General features: G+C 59.7%; 1 protein-coding gene and 1 long non-coding RNA gene across 5 annotated transcripts in view; one reads left to right on the forward strand and one right to left on the reverse strand.

Annotated features, from left to right (window-relative positions):
- Window positions 1-5,551: 5,551 nt before the first annotated feature.
- Window positions 5,552-19,069, reverse strand: part of CSK (C-terminal Src kinase) — an 18,103-nt gene continuing 4,585 nt past the window's right edge. The window contains exons 2-15 of one of the 4 annotated variants that reach the window (XM_040642993.1): window positions 10,438-10,505; window positions 10,262-10,341; window positions 9,797-9,910; window positions 9,562-9,674; window positions 8,989-9,208; window positions 8,638-8,748; window positions 8,076-8,169; window positions 7,823-7,888; window positions 7,641-7,740; window positions 7,455-7,545; window positions 6,906-6,979; window positions 6,626-6,821; window positions 6,415-6,501; window positions 5,552-6,158 (exon numbers count right to left, since the gene is read on the reverse strand). In XM_040642993.1, the coding sequence (XP_040498927.1) occupies window positions 5,976-6,158; window positions 6,415-6,501; window positions 6,626-6,821; window positions 6,906-6,979; window positions 7,455-7,545; window positions 7,641-7,740; window positions 7,823-7,888; window positions 8,076-8,169; window positions 8,638-8,748; window positions 8,989-9,208; window positions 9,562-9,674; window positions 9,797-9,910; window positions 10,262-10,276 (1,464 nt within the window). In that variant the 5' untranslated portion in view covers window positions 10,277-10,341; window positions 10,438-10,505 and the 3' untranslated portion in view covers window positions 5,552-5,975. The remainder of the gene's footprint in view (window positions 6,159-6,414; window positions 6,502-6,625; window positions 6,822-6,905; window positions 6,980-7,454; window positions 7,546-7,640; window positions 7,741-7,822; window positions 7,889-8,075; window positions 8,170-8,637; window positions 8,749-8,988; window positions 9,209-9,561; window positions 9,675-9,796; window positions 9,911-10,261; window positions 10,342-10,437; window positions 10,506-19,069) is intronic. The other 3 variants (XM_040642992.1, XM_040642994.1, XM_040642995.1) reach the window with 3 other exon arrangements.
- Window positions 9,562-12,864, forward strand: LOC121105541. The gene is made up of 3 exons (XR_005838125.1): window positions 9,562-9,698; window positions 12,332-12,334; window positions 12,854-12,864. It is a non-coding gene; the product is annotated as an uncharacterized LOC121105541 (long non-coding RNA).

Raw genomic sequence — 19,069 nt, forward strand, 5'->3', positions numbered from 1 at the left:
TGTCCAGGGCTTGGGGCCGCCGACCACCAGCATTGTGAAGGGATCTGGTGTCCGGGCCCCAGGGAGGAGCTGCAGCTGGGAGGCCAGGGAGGGGCTCCGGGGACTGGGCCAGGTGGGGAGGAGCTGGCTTCTGGCACTGTCCTCTCCCTTCATCCCTGACACAGACATCCTGTTCCTTCTAGGCCTGACCTCAGGCCCAGCCCCTCCCTCATCTCCAGCCTGACCCCTGACCTCTCACGCACCTGGTTCTACGCCTGTTTCTGGGCTCAGGCCATCTTCCCACCTTCCCTCAGCTCCAGCAGCCATGAAGCCTCAGGGATCACGAGCACAGGCCCCGGCCCTCAACAGCCCTGTCCTCTCCCCTTGCTCAGGACGGGCCTCCACCTCCTGCCTCCTTCCCACAGACAGGTGTTGTCCCAACTGTCTGGTCATCGTCCCTGCCCCCTGCACCCCGCCCCGCCCCTGGCCTTCCCTGTCCCGCTCGCTCTGCCGGGGCACTCAGCTCAGTCCCACATTCCCTAACACTCATGTTTCCAAGCAGCCTGCTTTCCTCCACACATAAATTCCATGAAGAAAAGAAAGGGAGTCCTAACAGACAGAGCGATTAAATGCAATGTGTGGACCTTGTTGGGAGCCTAATTTTAACGAACCGACTGGGGAAAATGAGACTGTTGGGGGAAATCTGAACAATGAATATTTGATTAAAATAAGGAATTACTGTTAAAGACTTTAGGAGTAATAATAGTACTGTGGTTACATTTTTTAAAAAAAGTGTTTCGTCTTTTAGAGAAACGTAGGAAAGCTGTACCGATGAATTGATATCCTGTCTGGGATCTGCTTCCAAGGGTCCCGGAGCTCAGAGCTTGGGGGTGCAGGGGCACGGAGGGCACAGGATTGGTCTGGAGCTGCTGTTCAAGCTGGAGGGTGAGGATGCCTGCGCTCATTACTCTCCGCTGCATGTGTTTATATGATTATTTCCATACTAAACACGTCTTAAAAAAGAAATCCTATGTTTCAAATATTTTTCACTCAAATAAATGTTCACTTTCCCGAGTGGCTGGCTCATTCGCCAAGCATTCTGGCTAGCTGAGGTCTCACTGCGCTTTGTAAGTTCCCGGTAGGATTACGTTACCAAAGCTCTACGAATTAATTAAAATCGAGGCGGTAAGTGGAAAATTTTAGGACACGCTAAAAGGAAACCTTCATTTCTCACCAGTAAGCCCTCGGCCCCCTCCCCCCGCTGTCCCCCTCACCTTCTCGGCCACGCTGTGGAAAGGCAGGCCCCGGTGTGGCCCTGCTCCCTCGCCTGCCACTCAGGCCTTCTCGCTCCTGCCCCCACTGCCCCATGACAACCGCTCCAGCCAGGCCTGACGGTGACCCTGTTCTTTGCGTCTAGTGGACACTTCTCAACCTGCCTCTGCCGTGTGGAAGGCCGAGGAACATCCACTTCCCCCACCCCCTCCCCCGCTCGCTCCGGGTGGCACCCCTCCCCCTTGCCCCTGGCGGCTCCTTTCCTCTGCCCTTCCTCCCGGGCCCCTCCCACTGCAGCTCCCTGTGCTCGCACCTCTCACTCTCCACCTGCTTCCTGGCCAAGCGTGCCCACAGCCACGGCCCCCAGCACATCGCTGTGCTCAGGATCTCCAAACCTCCACTGTCAAGGCTTCTCCCGGAGCCGCAGCCATGAAGGACGTATAACTCTGCGGGGGCATCCCTACTTGGATGTCCCAGAGGGCCCCAGACAACACATCCTACCAACCTCCTGATCTCCAACCTCTGGCCCGTCCTTGTCCAGGGCTGGCGTCTCAGGGCTGGCGGCCCCGAGCCCTCCCTGGTCAAACCAGAGCGAGCTCTTCAATTTGCTCTTGCTACTCGCAGACCGCCTTACCTGGTCCTCTCATCTCCAAGCCTGTCTCTGTCTTGTGAAATGGGGGAATAACAGCGTGTATCTCCAGGAGTTGACTGGAGGGGTGCACGAGGGATACATCTAGCGTGCTGAGAACGGGGCCTGGCCGATAGTTAGCACTCAGATCAGTAAGATGTTAACTGTATTCACCTTCCTCTCCACCTCGTATGGCTTCCCCAGCCCAGGCCACCACCAGTCACCTCCTGCCTGGCCAGCTGCAGCCTCCCCACTTTTCTCCCTGTCTCCACTCGGACACTCCCACCCCAAAGACTGGCAAAATTATTTTCTACAGTGCAGATCTGACCACATCACTCTTTGGTCCTGAACACTTCAATTGCTCTCCGTCACCTTTGTACAAAGTTAAACTCATGGGATCTGCAGAGCCGGCGGAGGCGTCTGGGCCCTGCTTTCTCTCCAGCCTTGCTTGCTCCTGAAAGCCCCCATTGGCACCTGAGGCCCAGCCACACCAGGCTAAGGCACCTTTGCCCAGGCAGTGCCCTTCCGTTGTCTGAAGCACCTCATTCTCTGTCCCTGCCCGACCTCCAGGTGTCTGAGAACCCACCGAGCGCCTCCTGCCTGCTCCACCTCACCAGATTTCGGGGCACCAACTTGAGCCTGAGTGGGATCCCCATCGTCATGAGCTCCATGAGGATAAGAACTCCATTTTCCTTGTCTATGTCGCGAAAGAAAGGAAAAGAAAGGGGAAAGGGAAGGGGAGGGGAGGGGAGGGGAGGGGAGGAAGGAAGGAAGGAAGGAAGGAAGGAAGGAAGGAAGGAAGGATGGGGGAGGACTCGCATGCCACCAGGTGGAGAGACCAGGAGCACCTGGCTACGTGGGCCTGCATGCCCGCAGGTCCCTATCCGCTGGCCCCCGCCCCTTCTCTGTCCCGACCCCACAGCCACGCACGATTGCAGGGCTCTAAACCCAAGCCAATTGTCAAAATGCCCCGCCAGCAAAGTCAGGCTGGTAGCTCGACATTGGCCATAGCGAGAATACACCACGGATGTCAGCAAACTCTAAATCAGAGCTCCCTGCCACGCCCTGGGTCTGCCCATGACCATCACCGGGGCGCTGACTGGCTCCCTCCCTGGGTGCTGGCTCCCGCTGCAGGCACACCCCCTGTGCTCTGGCAGGCGCCCAGCCACCCCTCTTGCTCTAAAGGGAGGCTCCCCCTTGGATCGCTCCATTCCCGCACTGCTACCTTTTCTGCCCCCTCAGACGTGGATACGGCCAGAAGGTAAACGTCCTTCCCTTTGGCATCAGACTTGCTCACGCCTCTGCCGCCTTCAAACCCCTACCTCATCCTCTTTCCCCTTACAGCTCAGTTTCCCAAGACTGGCGACCTTCCCGCAGCGCTCACACCCCCTAGCCAGGCCCGGAAATTGCACCCCCACAAACTCAGGTTTTGCTAAAGTCACCAGCGAGTGGCCTCCTCGTTGGCTAACCCCAGGGGCAGGCTCCGGTCTTCTGGGAAGAAGGGACCTGCTGGCTCGTCCCTCGCCTCTGCCGTAGGGCAGGCTGCTGCCTCCCTCTCTGTGCCTTGCCTGGTCAGCCTCCTCTCATTGGCCTTTGAATGCAAAGAGCTCCCCCAGGCATGGTCCTGGGCCCTCTTCTCTTCTGCACGTCCTCCCAAGTGACCTCCTCCTTGGCCCGGGCTTCCGACCCGAGCCACACACTGATCTCTCAGATTCCCCGCTCTGGCCTCTGGGTTCTAACAACTTACTCATCGCCTCTTGGCAGCTCAAAGGCACACCTCAAACTCAACACGCCCTTAATAGAACTCATGATGTGTCCTCCCCGCCCCTCGCAGCCATTCTGCTTGTCAGGGTTCGCGCTGGCTCTGCGCCCCCCTTCACCTGCATTATGAAGCCATTGGCAAGCTCACTCGGTGACTTCTCCCATCCCTCCGAGGCCATCCACTCCTGCCATCCTCTTACACTGATCGGTCCTCCTTGTGCTCCCTGGAACTTCTCCACCAATAGCCAGGGTGATTGTTTCAAAGATAACTTCCTGTTCAGAACCTGTCACTGGCTCCCCATGGCTCTCAGGGTGACAAAAGCCAATCCTTGCTCCAGCCTCCCCCTCTCCACCTCAAGCCTGCACAGCTTCACCCTGGAACAAGCTGCCCTCCCTCCAGTCCCAACATCTCTTCCTGGAATGCTGCAGCCCACCCCCCACACCTCCTGTTCACCCTTCTGATCTCAGCTTACATGCCACCTCTTATAGGAAGCCCTCCTTGACCTACAGACAAGATCCAATTCCCATGTCATACGTGTTTTTTCCATAGCACTTATCAGTCTGTAGTGGTCTGTGTGATTCTCCTTCTGAATCTGAATCCACCTGAATCCTGAATCCACCTGAAAACTCCACAAGGTCTGGTTTGCTCATTGCTGAGCCCCAGTCCTAGCACAAAGCAGCTACTCAAATATCTGTTGTTGAAGGAACGGTCTGGGCTTGGAAAAATGAGGCTGGCGCTGTACAAAGGGGATGGATTGGGGGCGGTGAGGAGGCTGCTGCTCTGGGCTGGGGGCAGACGCCGGCGGCTGGGCTGCAGTGGGCTGTGGCAGACACGAGACACACGGCAAAGCCCGAGCTCCCTGGGTTTCAGGTCCTGCTGGCTGGGACCGGGTCAGAGCCGCCACCGGACAAGCCCCCTCCCCCCCTGCCCCAGTGCCTGTCTCAGTGAATGAAATGAGCCTCCCCCAATCTTTACAGCTTCTGCGCTGACCACTGATCCGGGCAACCTGAGTGAGGGGAGAAAATGCCACGGCTGGTCCTCATTCTCCATCTGTGGTCCCCAAGGTGGGGTGGGGAAGGCCCTCCACCTCTGCATCCCACACGTGGGACGCGGCCGCGCTGTTACATGTTGGGTGAACCGTGAGCACCACCAGCGGCTCGGAGCCTCCCGTTCCCACCCTCCTGGGTCAGCAACTTCTGAGGCATAAGACATTTCTCTTGCCTCCAACCAGGGGCCCGGGCTTCCATGTGGTCAGGCCTGGCTTTCTTCCCCATCCTGGGCTCCAGCCCTCCTTGTGCTGTCAGCCTGAACATGGCAGGGAGGCAGCAGGGGCTCTCAGACATCACCCTGTGGACGGGGTCCCAAGCTCAGGACGGCCCGCGGGCCCAGCCCGGGCCACAGCAGGACAGTGGGAGAGGGCGGCTGCTGAGAGCCCCCCCACGGCAGACACAGGACACTCGCTCGTGCAGCTGACACAAAGCAGCGGCTACATCTCCCAGCCGTGCTCCCCACCCCCGCACCCCCAGGGCAAGCACAGCCCCACTCACAGAGACAGGGGGATGGACAAGATGGCACAGGGACAGGGGGCCGGTGGGACAGGCAGGCCCGGCGGAGGAAGCGCCGAGGCCGGGCAGCGGTGTCCTCATGGAGTGGTTTATTACGATTCCATCTCACAGGCGGGCAGGCAGGCGGGCGGCAGCGGCACATGAATGACCTCCAAGCCCCTGACAGATGTCTGCCTCGGGCGCATGCAAACAGTGCAACACGGTCAAGCGCAAACACGGGCGACCGAGGCGACACGGGACACGGAACACGGAACGGGGAACAAGGCTGGGGCGATGGGTCCCTAGAGAGGGGCCTGGTCTCCCCAACCCTGGTGGGCAGGACAGGAAAAATAAGATTCGTACTTCTTGTAAAATGCCCATTTGCTGGGTACTTTCTTTCTTCTTATCTTGAAAAATAATAAAAAATAAACACACGGGAAAAAAATCTCAAAAAAGGAAAGGAATCAAACTCTAAGAAGGCGAGAGATGGGAGGCCAGGAGAGGCCTGACCACGGCAGGGGCATCTGCCCACGCTCCCCAGCCTCCTCCCTTCTTGGCCCTTTGGTGGGGCTCCCGAAGCCCTACGGGTGGGTCCATAAGAAAAGGTGCCGGGCCTAGGCGGGGTCTCTGGGGGGCCCGAGGGGGCGCAGGCTGGGGCAGAGGAAAGAGGCCCACTGGCCCGCTGGGCTCAGTTCAGGCTTGGGCCCAGCAAGTGGGGGCACCAGGTCCACAATCTCTCCAGGTTCAGTCCCCGCAGGCCCACGACCTGGGTGGGGGAGGGGAGCGGCGGTCACAGGTGCAGCTCGTGGGTTTTGATGTGCTCGAGCTGCTCCCGGAGCTGCAGGAAGGAGGGCCGCGTGGCGGCGTCCAGGTGCCAGCAGTTCTTCATGACCTCGTAGACCGCAGGCGGGCAGCCGTCGGGGGCGTCCATCTTGTAGCCCTTCTCCACCCGAGGGACGACGTCCTTCAGGGGCTGCGGGCAGGTGGGTGGTATCAGTCCGTGCAGGGCCTGACCCCCCAGGGGACCCCGACTCAGCTTCAGGGATCCCCTTCAGACCCAGGCCTCAGAGCCAGGCCCAGGAGAGGCACCTGGGAGGTCCCGCAGGCGGGTCTGCAGCTCAGAACGGAAGGCAGGATCGGGAAAGGCTCCCTCTCCTGCCCACTCCTCCCCTGCTCCAAAAGCCTCACCCTCAGCCCCAGCCAGGCCCCGGCCCCAGCGCCCAACTCACAATTCTTGGATAAGGCACTCGCCCGAAGGAGTAGATTTCCCAGAGAAGGATTCCGAAACTCCACACATCAGACTTGGTGGAGAATTTCTGCCATGTGGTGGGAAAAGCAGTGTCAGATGCTGGGAGTTCGGGATTTGGTGGGGGTGGGGGGGTGGAGAACCCAGGACCCCCATCTCCCACTCCTCAGGCTCCGGGGAGAGGCCCGTTTCACCTTCTCTCTCAGGGCCTCCGGGGCTGTCCACTTGACTGGCAGCTTGCCCGTGTCCTGGGTGCTGGAGGCCTCCTTGGTGAGGCCGAAGTCGCTGACCTTGGCCACGTTGTCCTCAGACACCAGCACGTTGCGGGCAGCCAGATCCCGGTGCACGAAGTTGTTGCCCTCCAGGTATTCCATGGCCTCACAGACGTCTCTGGGAGAGAGCCAGCCACATGTCCCCTCAGACGGGGCTCCCGCAGCAGGGCAGGGTCCCCCCAGTGGGTGCTGCTTCACTCACAGTGAGAACTTGAGGAGACAGTCTCCGCCCAGCACCGACCGACCCCTCGACCGCAGATAGTCCACCAGGCTCCCCTGGGGCAGGACAGACAGACCGACCGGCCCCACAGGTCAGACTTGCCCTCCAGCCCTCTGGAGTCATGGGCTGGGGCTGGGGGAACACTTGAGGGAGACAGGAGGAGAGGGGAGAGGCGGAGGAGGGGGCCGGGACGTCACTGCTAAACGAGTATTCGTTTCTACGAGCTGGCCACCGCACTCAGCAGCGTCCGTGCGTCCGCCCTTCAATCTCGTAAATCTCTAAGGGAAACTCTGATACCGTCTCCATTTCACAGATGAGGAAATGGAGGCTTGGCAAGGTAAACAGCTTGTCACAGGGAGTAATTGGTGAGTCAGGACAAAAGCTGAGCCCTGCCTGCTGACTTCAGAGCTCAGTCAGAGAGAGGGGCCGGAGGGAGCCAGGGCCCGGGGACGCAGTGAGGGGCTTGGGACAGCTGGGAAGCCCGAGTGCTCAGCTCCAGGGTGGGGGCAGGTCCTCGGGGCAGGTGCACACCTTGGCCATGTACTCAGTGACGATGTAGAGGCCGCCCCTCTCTTCCACGATCACGCCCAGGAGCTGTACCAGGTTGCTATGCCGAAGTTGCCTGCGGCAGGAGGCAGGTGGTCAGAGCCTGCCAAGCCTCCCCTTCTCCTCCCTGTCCCGGGGTGACCTCCGCACCCACCCTCGGCCCCAACTCACGTCATGACAGAGGCTTCAGCCAGGAAGGCCTGGGCAGTGGCATCATTTTTAATGCACTTGACAGCGACTTTGTTCCCTCGGTAATCACCCAGCATCACATCTGGGGAAGAGGGCTGGAGGTTGTTCCCCGGACTCTCCACAGGCCCTTGGCCCTCCCAGGGCTGCCACCCCCTCCCGCTCACCTCCAAACTCCCCCTTCCCAATGGTCTGCAGCAGCTTCAGGTCCTTCATGTTCAGTGCCCAGCCGCCTGGCGGGGGGAGGGGGTGTCAGTGAGGGGTGAAGCCAGAGCGGGGGTCACAGCAGACACAGCCTGGACCACGTGTGTCGCGTTCCCTGGAGGTCTCCAGAGCCTCCGGGAGGGGGGCAGTGCCAGGGAGCCTGGGTGGGAGGAGGCGGGGAGGCAAGTGAGGACTGGGGGCGGGGACAGCACTCACTGCGGAAGAACTCATCCTGCGCTGCCACCGTGCCCTCCATGACCTTTGGCTTGATGAGCCGAGTACAGAGTCCATCGGCGTCTGAGGTGTAGTGCTGGGGAGGGGAGGGCAGGGCAGGGCAGGCACTCAGTGCCGGCCCACGGAGCCACCGGCCGCTCGCATGCACTGCCTGGCTCCAACCGCCAGGGGGCGCCAGAGGCCGAGCCCACCCAGCCGGGACTTGCTTTGGGTCGGGAGGGCTTCTCATTTCCCACAGGGGGTGGGGTGGAGGATTAGGGAGGCCAGACTCAGATCTGTGACCCATTTCCCAGTCACATCCAGGTGCTGGGCAGATCCCGGGCTGTTGCTACCACTCCGGGCCACAGGCCTCACCAGCATCCCGAGGCAGAGGGTAAGCGCTGGCTCAGTCCAGACACCAGGCTCTGGCCAGATGTGCCCAGGACCCTCTCCAGCCACAGGATACACTGGGGGGGGGGGGGGCTGCTGGGGCTCCAGGAAGCCAGGTGTGGCCTCAACAGGACCGGCAGAACTGGCCTTGGGAGTTGCAGGGCCATGCGGGCACCTCCGTGCAGGCGCGGGAGCCCGGGGGACCCCGGCCAGCAGGGCGCAGCTCCTGCGGATGTGCTGCTGTACACACACGTGGGCACGAAGTTCGGAGCACCTGCAAGGAAGCCTAGTTCTGGGATTAGCCGGACTCGGCTTCTGGTCCCGGCACCTCTAATTCGCAGCTGTGTGACCTGAGGCAGGTCCCGTCACTGCTCTGAACCTCTGTCTCAGGAGACAGCCTGGGAAATGGGGATACTGCGGCTCTCCCTGCGGTGGCATCGTGGGGGTCAGAGGTCCACCCTGGCATGGAGCAGGTGCTTCGTCAAGGCTCCCAGAGGCCAGGAGAGCTGGGGCCGGCCTGGCTCACCTCTACCAGCTGCATGAGGTTCTCGAAGTACACCTCCTCGTCGATGCTGAGCTTGCTGGCGTGGTACATGATGCGGTAGTGCTCCACCTTGCCGTCGCAGCTCACGCACAGCGTGTAGTCCCCGGGGTAGTTGGTGCTCTCCCGCACCAGGAACAGGCCCGTCTCCGGTGGGCACAGAAGCCGCTCGGCCTGCTCCCGTGTGATCTTGCCATGGAACCAGCTGGGGGGAGGCCGGGCCAGGGCTCATGGCGGCTCGATGGTACTGACCCCCCACGAGTTTGCCAGGCTCGACTTTCTGAGGCCCTCCCTCTGGCTGGCACCTCGCCACGGCCCCCACCAGCTCAGCCCGGCACTGACGCCTCATCTTCTGCTTCCCACCCTTCTTCCTTCGGCCCTCCCAGGCCCACCCCCCACCTCTGAGGTCTAGCACCCATGCCCTTCCCCTCATCTCGAAAAGCTTTCACACATTCCAACCCCTACTCTTGCCTGTTTTCCTGACACCTCTGGGGAACCAGGGCTTCCTGTCTCCCCCTCCCGACACCGCAGACCCCGACTGCTGCCAGCGGTACTCACGGCATGAGGCTGAGCTTGGTGCCGGCCTTCACGCCCTCCCGCTTCTGGACGTAGTTGGCTGGGATGATGCCCTCACGGCCCACCTTGTTCTTGGCTTTGTACCAGTTTGGGTCCTGGGGAGAGGGCAGCCCAGACACGTTCTCAGGCCCGCCGTCACCTGCAGGGGAGCCCAGACCCAGGGGGAACGCCCAGAGCCGGGAGGGGGTAGGTGTGGCCATGTGCGGTCCCCGATTACCTTGGTGACTGCCACAATGGTGAGCACATCTCCTTTGCAGAAGGGAAGGTCCTGCTCGGCAGTGCCATGGAAGTTGTACTTGGCAATGCATTCTGTACCGGATGGCCAGGCGGCCTGCAGGGCAGGCAACAGGTGGGCAGGGGCCCATCTCCACCTACCTGCCCACCCACTTTCAAGGTCAGAGCCTCTTGGCTGGCCTTTGTGAGCCAGGGTGAACTGCCCCCCACCCCTGCCCCGAGAAGTCTGGGTGCCTTCCCGCTGAGATTCCCTGCTGCCCTCAGATCTGTACTCCCATTTTGAGGGCCCTGGGTCTAACAGTGCACCCTAGAATTTTCCTTTGTTGAAAGCCAGGGTTGGGCCAAGAGGAGCAGATCGATGCAAGCCCTCGTTCTCTCTCTTCCACTCAGCACCCCTCCAGGGGTGGGGGGAAAACTCAACCACCCTAGACCCCTGCCCCCATGGTACCTGGATTGCTGACATCGTCTCAGAAGATCTGGCGTCCCCGTGTCACAGGAAGGCCACCCTGTCACTTGGTACCATGAGAGCTGCAGGGAGCAGGGAAGACCGACGAGGGGGTGAGGGGCTGGCTCTCCCCAGTCACTGGGCTCCCATTCCTTCCCCACAGCAATAGGAACAGGTACCGAAGGCCTCCAGGCCGGGACTCAGGCGAGGACCCTCCATCGTCTCCAGTCTCAGCAGCCTGAGAGCACTGGACAGGGGGAGGCAGGAGCATGAAGGCTACGGACCCCCAGGGACAGAGGGGCCCCAACCCTAGGCCCACGGGGGCCTTCCAGCCCGACCGAATGGCCAACAGAGGCAAAGGAAGCTCTGGGGGTGAGCAGCACCAGTGCCACCTGCCCCCCGAGCCCCAGGCCCGGATGTTATGTGGTCTGTGGGGGAAGGGAGCCCAGGGAAGCTCTGCGAACCTGGGGAAGGTGCAATGTGACTTGGGAAAGTCAGTCACTCGTTCTCTGTGCGCCTCTGAGTTCCGCTGCCTATAAAAACGTGCCTGGGCAGTATGTCCAAAGTCAAATGTATGCCGACCTCATGGCCCAGTCATCCCACTTCTAGGCACACACCCAAGAGAAAACAGGGCAGGCGTCCGCTGACATGGGCACAAAAGCGCTCGCGCAGCACGATCTGTCACCAGCCTCATGCTGGGGGCGGCCCAGATGGCCATCAAGAGTAAGCTGGCTGAACCGTGGTACCTTCAGAGTGGTGCGCTGCTCAGCAGCGAACACGAATAAATGGAATGACGAAACCACGATGATGGATCTCCGAAACGGTATTAACTAAGAAGCCAGACAGAAGGGCACAGGCTGTGTAATCCCACTTACGCCGGGTAAGGTCCAAAATCTGGCCGAGGCCATAGTGCAGATGGCAACTGCCCTGGGGAGGGGTCGGTGCCCCGGAAGGGGGGTGAGTGCTCTTGTGGTACTTCACCGAGCTGCACCCTTATGACTGGGGCACTTCCCGGTGTGTCGGTTTACTTCAACAAAGTTGAGCCTCTCAGAAAAACTCCAGCCAACCCACGTGCCAGGAGTGGCAAGCCGCCCCGTCCGGCACACGCACTCGGGGGCCCAGCCCGGTGCCCCCTCGACCGCCCTTGCCTTCCTGAAGCCCAGAGCACCTGTCTCAGGAGCAGGGATGGGGTTACTGTTCTCTGTTAACAAGAGACAAGACTGAGGCTCGGACAGGCCGGGGACTTCTCCACGGTCACAGTGTGTTAGGAGAAACCCTCCAGGAGTCCTGTGCCCAGGCTCATCTGACAGGATGGACGAGGTCTAGGGCCAGGCTGCAATGCCACCTACCCCAGGCCAGGCAGTGGGAGGCGACACTTGAGTGCGTGTTCCCTGGGCGTGTGAGGTGAGCAAGGACTGCAGGACTTCGGCAGGTTTCTTGGAAGAGGGAGCCCCAGAGCTGAGCCCTGAAGAGGGGAGAGCTCAGGGACAGGAGGCAAGCAGGAGAAAGAGGCCCGGGCTGGGGTGACAGCCGAGCAAGGGGGTCAGGTAGACAGGGACAGCCGAGAGGAAAGGGCCCGGCTGCAAGCCCATGGAGGGGGATGGGAAGCATACCCTGACCATCCGAGCATGCTACCGGTCTGCTGGCGGGGGCTAGCTGGGAGGGGGGCCGGCCTGGCGTCAACCCTGCAGGGCAGCAGGGGCCTCAGACGCCAAAGTGAGGAACCAGGGTCTGCCTGGGGGCCTCAGCACGGAAGGGCGCGGCTAAGGGGAGCAGAAGCCAGGGAGAACCAGCACCCCTTCCAGGCCTCGCTCCTGCTTCTGGTCAGGCAGACCTGGCTCTGTTGAGTTTGCAGCTCGGAAGAATGACTCAACCCTTCTGAGCCTCAGATCCCTCACCCTGCATGGCGGGGACAGGCAGGCCCTGCACGCAGGCTGTGGAGGGAGGAGAATAAGACCCCCGAACTGAGAAGGGCGGGCGCAGGGCTCAGCATAAACCCCGTCTCTCTCCTGCAGACAAACAGGCTTCCCCTTCCTCCCAGGCTACACCGTGCTTCTCGTCTCCGGAGGCCAGCCCGTGGCTCTCTGCTGTCAGCAGGCAGACTGGGGCTCAACGAGGTTGAGCAGAGATGCCCCCCCCATCAAACACACATTCGCCCAACTGACTTGGGGACAGGAACCACCCGCTGGGCTCTTGTGGTCCCCAAACTGCGGTGAGCTGCGAGCTCCTCTCACCCCCATTCTACAGCAGCGGAAACCGAGGCTCGTGAGGTTGAACTACTTGTGTGAAGTCACACAGCTAGTAAGGGGCGACAGCCCAGAACCCGATGAGGCTTCCACTGGGCTTGGCTGGCTCCCTGACCTTCAGGCCCTTCTGAACAGGGGCTCTGCTAGCTTTCCACATCCCCAGGCCTCCCCCCGCCCCCAAACTCGCCACCGCTGCACCACCAGGGAGGGCGTGGAGGCTGTGGCACCGTTAGTCACCCTCCTGGCTGTCAGTTTGCAAACACTCCCTTCGCGGCCTGCAGCTGCTGCCGCCGCCTCCCCACAGACTTGATGATAATACTACAAATAATGATAGGCCCTGTTTTCTGAGCATGTACTCTGTGCCAGGCGCTGTCCTGGGCATGCTACGGCTCATCAAATCCCCTTAGTTTTCTTTCCCCCATTTTATAGACAAGGACCCTGAGCGAGGTCAAGAGGCAAGGTGGCCTTGCCTGAGGTTGACATGTCTGGTGAGCATTCTGCCCGGCTCAGGTGTCAGACACCCGAGGCCCTGCACCGCGGCCCAGCTGCCGTGGGCCAAGGAGAGAAGCAAGTGGGGCCCAGAGGAGGCGCAAGCCCCGCTGCAGTGCTCATTGGGGGAGGGGGTCCTCAAGGGGCTGCGCTCAGACAACCACAGATCTGGAGAGCAGGAGAAGGAGCTGACCCCTCCCCCGTCTTCTACTGGCTGAAACTTCAGGACCTGGTTTCTCCATCTGTACAATGGGTTGGTGATAACCCCGCAGCAGCCGCGACTGCTCTGGAGACGGCAGTGGGCACCTCCCGCACCAGGAGCAAGCCCTGCCCTTACACAGAAGTGCTGAGCGCAAGCCGCGGGCTCTCTCTGACGGCTCCTCCCTGGGGAAGTCTCGAGCCCGGGGTGGCTCCGCGGTCTCCCTCCTGCAGGCCGGTCTCCCTCCTGCAGGCCGGGGGCCAACCCACTCCAGGTCAGAGACAAAGAGCCACAACGGCTGGGAGGGGCTACTGTGAAGCTAGGCCCCTAGTCCCGCCTGGACCAGGCACACAGGGGTCCTTTTGGGGTTATGGGAGCCTGCTTTCAGGCCGCTTTGGGGAGGTAGTGCGGGAACGCTGTTCTGGGAGTCGGGGGCTCTCAGTCCTGTTCCTGGCTCTGCCACCTATTTGCTATGTGTGTGACCTTGGGAAAGTCCCTTGACTTTTCTGGGACTTGCTGGCTCTCCAGCAGCTCAGCCAGACCTGTGTCTCACGGGCTGTTCCCACCTCCCCGCCTAGCGTTCCCTCTCTACTCCTTCCCTCTTCTCTACCCAAGGAACTTCCTTCCTTTCAACCTCTGGGGCACAACTGAGGACTTGCTCGTTCCCCAGGAGCCTACAAAATCCGCCTGTGGCAGCAAGAGATTGGGAAATGCTCTTTATGTCCATCAATGAGGGACCAAGTCCATAAACAGCCAGATATCCCTAAGAGGGAACGGACCGTTCCAGCAGTGACAGGGCCCAAACAGACCTTTAGGGGCGGACACGGAGCACCCACATGATGGAGCAAGCAGAAACAGCAAAAAGCCAGCTCAAATCACTGAAGGCCGAGCTTCTGGGGGAACGAGACAGTGACGCGGCTTCCTGGGACCACCGCAGAGGTGAACGGGAAAGTAGCAGCAGCACCTGCCCTGTGGGCAGACGCGGTGGATAACCTTGTTAGCCGTGCGACCGAATTCAGCATCGCCGGTAACGAGAGAAACGACGGCGCGTGCCTCCCGCTAGGACGCACGGAGGAGGGCGCAGCCCCGGGTGGAATTCCCGCAGAGCCCGGCAGCCCGACTCCACTCGGGAAGATGCAATCAGGCACAGCCTCGACAACTGGCCCGCACTCTCGAAGTTAATGTCATGAAAGACAAAACAAACCGGACGCCTGGGTGGATCAGTTGGTTTAAGCGGCTGCCCTCGGCTCAGGTCAGGATCCCAGATTCCTGGGATTGAGTCCTGCATCAATTCCCTGCTCAGCGAGGAGCCTGCTCCTCCCTCTGCCTGCCGCTCCCCCTGCTTGTGCTTGCTCTCTCTCTCTCTGGCAAATAAATAAATAAAATCTTTAAAGAAAAGACAAAACAAATGAACAGAGGCTGGGGAATGTTCTCGGTTCAACAGGACACTAGAGACACAGGACACAACAACAACGTGGTATTCAAGCAAGGTGAGGAGGTGTTAACCGACCTTCCTGTGGTGACCGTTCAGCAACACACGTACATCAGGCCACCACGCCGCACACCCGAACTCACACAACGGTACACGTCAATTACGTCTCCATGACGCCGGAAAAGGGGAGAAGGGAACATGACAACAAGATTCAGCGAGTGATCCTGAACTGGATTCTGGCTCAGAGGGGAAAAAAATAGTAGCTATAAAAATCATTTGATGACAGTTGGGAAAATGGAAATGTTAGGTAATACTAGGGAATTTTAACATCAAATTTCTGAAGTGTGATCATGGTGCTGTGATTATGTAAGAGGCGCATGCTGAGGGGCATGGCAACTTAGGAAGGAAAGGTATGACACCTGTAGCCAACACTCAACCAGCAACAGCCCCACGTATGCCCACTAGGTATAGAAAAGAGGTAAACCAAATGCGGCCAAATGTGGAGACCTGGTGAATCCGGGTAAAGGATATATGGATATTCATTATACTGTTATTTCAGCTTTTTATTATTAAAGATTGGATTTATTTCAGAGAGAGAGTGAGAGAGCATGCGCACACGCATGTGCAAGTGGGGGTGAGGAGTGGGACAAGCAGATTCCCCATCGAGTGGAAGCGGGGCTCGATCTCACAGGCCCGAGATCACAACCTGAGTAGAAATCAGGAGTCCGACGCTCAACCAACTGGGCCACGCAGGCGCTCCTATTATTATTATTTCTTTTTTAAGTAATCTCTATGCCCGACGTGGGGTTCAAACTCACAACCCCAAGATCAAGAGTTGCACTCTCCACTCACAGGGCCAGGCCCTATTTCAGCTTTTCAGTAGGTCTGAAATACTCCAAGTAAGAGGCTGTGAAAAAGACAAGGTGCAGGACCTCACCCACAGTATGTGACATGTTGTGTTTTTCAGGGGACATACAAATCATCCCTAAACTCAGATACACACGGATTATCTTTGAAAGACAGGAAACTGGCAACACGAGTTCTCTCTGGGATGGGAAGTAGGGCGAGTCAAGTTTAAGGGAAAATTACTTTTCACTCTGTATTTGCTATTTTGTCCTTTTTGACTTTTTTTTTTTGAAAACCACATGAATCTATTACTAACTTCCCCCTGAAAATAAGATTGAAAATAAGTCACCTTTTGCAACCCCCCCTGCCAGGAGCCTTCCCCAGTTCCCCGGCTGTACGGGCCGCTCCAGGCCTCCACAGCCTCTCACACATCCCCGCGCTCCAGGGAGAACCTCACTGATCCTGGCCTGGGAGTTCTGCGGGGGGAAGGCTGGGAGCTGACTCATGTGCCCAGCATGGGCTGAGCCCAGAGTGGCTGCTCAGTAAATGAGCGTTGAATGAATGAATGAACCAACGAAGGAAAGGAGGAAGCTAGGCCGGCTGCGCCACACCAAGGTCCCCTAACTGACAGGACTATATTTAACCCCAAAGGGACAGCAGCTGTCAGCACAGCCGCCGAGGACTGGGGGACAGGGGGCTTTGGAACTCTGTGAAGTCAGTGCTTCACTCTGACTTCCTGCCCCAAACCCTGCTCCCAGCAGTCCTTGTGCTGGGGTCCCGGGAACAGGCTGGGCTTTGTGCCCAAGCACTGAGGTCAGTGGCTGCAGCCTCAGGCAATTCTTTCTTGGTAGCCCGGGCTGGCAGCGAGGGGGGAAGAAAGGGGAACTGGGAACCCAAAAACTCCCGGGCTGCCCTTTCCCTGCCCTGGGGGCAGCTACAGACCCCCACAGCCTAGCATGTGCCAGAAGGCCAGGGCGGTCAAGGGGCTCCTGCCCTGCCCCCCTCACAAAAACTCCACTGCCCAACAGGGCGTGGGAGCCTTCAGTAACTGTTTACACCCAGCTAAAAATACCCACTGAAAAGGGAAGTGCACAAGAGACCTGGGGGAACTTGGGGCCGTGGCCCCCAGAGACTTTGGTTCTGCCACAGGACCCAGCTGGAGCGTCTGGGGGGCAGGGGCAGCTGCTGGAGCAACAGGCAGGTTCACGAGGCCTTGGCATTCTGCGAGCCAGGGATCCTGGAGCCTCCCTGTGCGGCCCGCCCCATGCTCGCGGGGCCAGGATGGATAGGAGGAAAGGACGCACGAGACCCCAAGGGAGTCTATGAACCCCGCTCATCTGTCTCCCCTCTGGGCCCAGCCTCAGGCCCCCACCAAGATGCGGCCCTGCTTCTGTCCTCCTGGCTACCAGAGTCCATCATGGCCAGGTGTGCTCGGAGCCTCCCCGGACTGGAGAGACAGGGGCAACCAGGGAAAGCTTCCAAGAAGTGGAGGGGAGCTGGAACCAGGAGGATTTCAGTGGAAGCAATGGGTGGGGGGGGTGGCGGTGTGCTAGACCAGGCCAGGATTAAGCTTCCAAAACTGTGGTATGGAAGACTTAATTAAGGCAGAAGGTGGCTCAGGGTGGGGGTCCAGAGAGGCTCTGAACCAGGCCGGAAGTTCTGACAGGTCACGGGACAGATAACAAGCAAAACTGGGCTTCCGACTTAGGCCCGCCCCTCTGGAAGGGCAGGGCGCACCTGAGGAGGGCGGGGCTGGCCGGCAGTGGGGCCGGTTTGGCAGCAGTGCGATCAGCCCCACCTCTGGTTCTGCAAAGGACACCGGGGCTGAGGGCCCCGCAATGTCCCTGGCTGCACACCAGGCTGTGGGACTGGAGGGTACCTGCTGGCCCAGGCAGGTGGTCCAGAGCCCTCGGCATACCCACTGCACGCACCTCTCAGGGTCAGGCGCTGCAGAACTGGGCACAAGACCCTCCGAGAGCCTAAATGTCCCTGGGGGTCAAGAAAGGGCTGGAAGGATGGCCCCACTTTGGCTCCAGTGTGTGCTGCCTGACACCCCTCCCCACTCACCCTGGGCCTCCCGCAGTCTTCAGCACCTCTGCCCTAAGGGTAGGGGTGACTTAATGGCTAAAAAATGTTTAAAACTAAATTATAGCAACTCATTGCCTTCTTCCTGCCCCCAGTGGCTCTTGGGACAGGAAATCCCATCTAGTGGTTTGGGAGAGGTGGGGGCTGGAGTTAGAGAGGCTAATGGAAGCCGCCTCCCCCAGGCACCACTGCGGCTTGAGGCTGACACTCCTGGCCCAGAAAGGTTTCTAATTACCGCTCAGGAGCCTAATTACCTACATGCACTGGGCAGCGGGGACTCGGGGCTTCCCCAGGGCCCTAACACAGGCCTCTGTCCCCCTGCCCCCGCCCCCCCGCACTGGCGGCGAGCTTTGCATGGCCATTTGCCTACATTTACATACAGCCTCTTAGCACTGACCTTCAATGGCCACTTCAAAATCATGAGTGTCCTTCTCTTTTATCCTGAAGTCTCCTCCGCACATTACAGGTGGGGGGACTGAGGCCCAGAGACCCGTGAACCACCTAGAAACTTTGGCCCCCAGATTCTTCGTCTCCCCATCTCAGAACTGGGACCCACAGAACACATAACTCAAAACGGAAAGCGATGGGGGCCCAACCCAAAGACTTACGGTCTTGCTACCCACCTGAGGGAGAAGGAGGTTATCAACACCCTCCCCCAGCAGGGTGGGTAATGGAAACGAAATGAAATGGGCACAAGACCATGGGAATGACAGCCCACTGACCCAACCCTGGGTTAGTGACTTAATCCTCAAACACCCCTGTGAGGCGTTACTGTTGATCTCTGTTTGACAGAGGAGGAACCAGGCTGACAGGTCGCCCACCTCCCAAGGGATTCGAAGAACTCAGATCTGTCTGAACTTGGTCAGGAGAAAAACCCTCAGCCTTTCCTTGGGCAGGATGGACGACACTCTGAAAATGGGCAGCTAGGTGTGAGCGGGCAGCTGAAGGGAGGTCTGCGTAGGCCTCGGACCTCCGGCTCTGGGAGGCAGAGGCTACATGTGTGTGCCCACTCCTTGCTCGTCCGCCATACTCTGCTTTGCATGGAGAGGCCAAGAGTTTGTCCACTGCCACCCAGCTACTAGAGAAGCCAGCAGAAACTCCAACCAAGGGGCTCAGACGCTTCTTGATTTTCATGGCCTTTCCCCTCCAGGAAGTCCTCCTGGCTGCTCCAGCCTACGCAGATCCCCCGGCTTCTGAGCTCCCACCAGCCCTGCCAGGAAGTTGAACCACAGGCCTCCCCTGACTCCTCTCAGAGTCTGGTCTCTGCTGGCCAGCAGGGGAGCTCTCGGGGTTCCTTCTTCCTTCTCCCCTCCAGTCTCCCTGCGGCAGGGACAGGGACGGCACAGGACGCCAGCACAGGTCCCTGGGACCAGCGTAGAGACCAGGTGTGGGGCTGGGCAGGGCTGAGAAGCAGCAGCCAGGGTGGGCAGGCATCAGATGACACCCCGTTTTTCACCCCGCTACAGGGCTTCCAACTGTGCAGACAGCAGCACAGGCGGGGGGGGGGGGGGGGG

The sequence above is a fragment of the Ursus maritimus genome, unplaced genomic scaffold, assembly GCF_017311325.1.
Source record: "Ursus maritimus isolate PB19 unplaced genomic scaffold, ASM1731132v1 scaffold_27, whole genome shotgun sequence".
In the NCBI taxonomy this organism is placed as follows: Eukaryota; Metazoa; Chordata; class Mammalia; order Carnivora; family Ursidae; genus Ursus; species Ursus maritimus.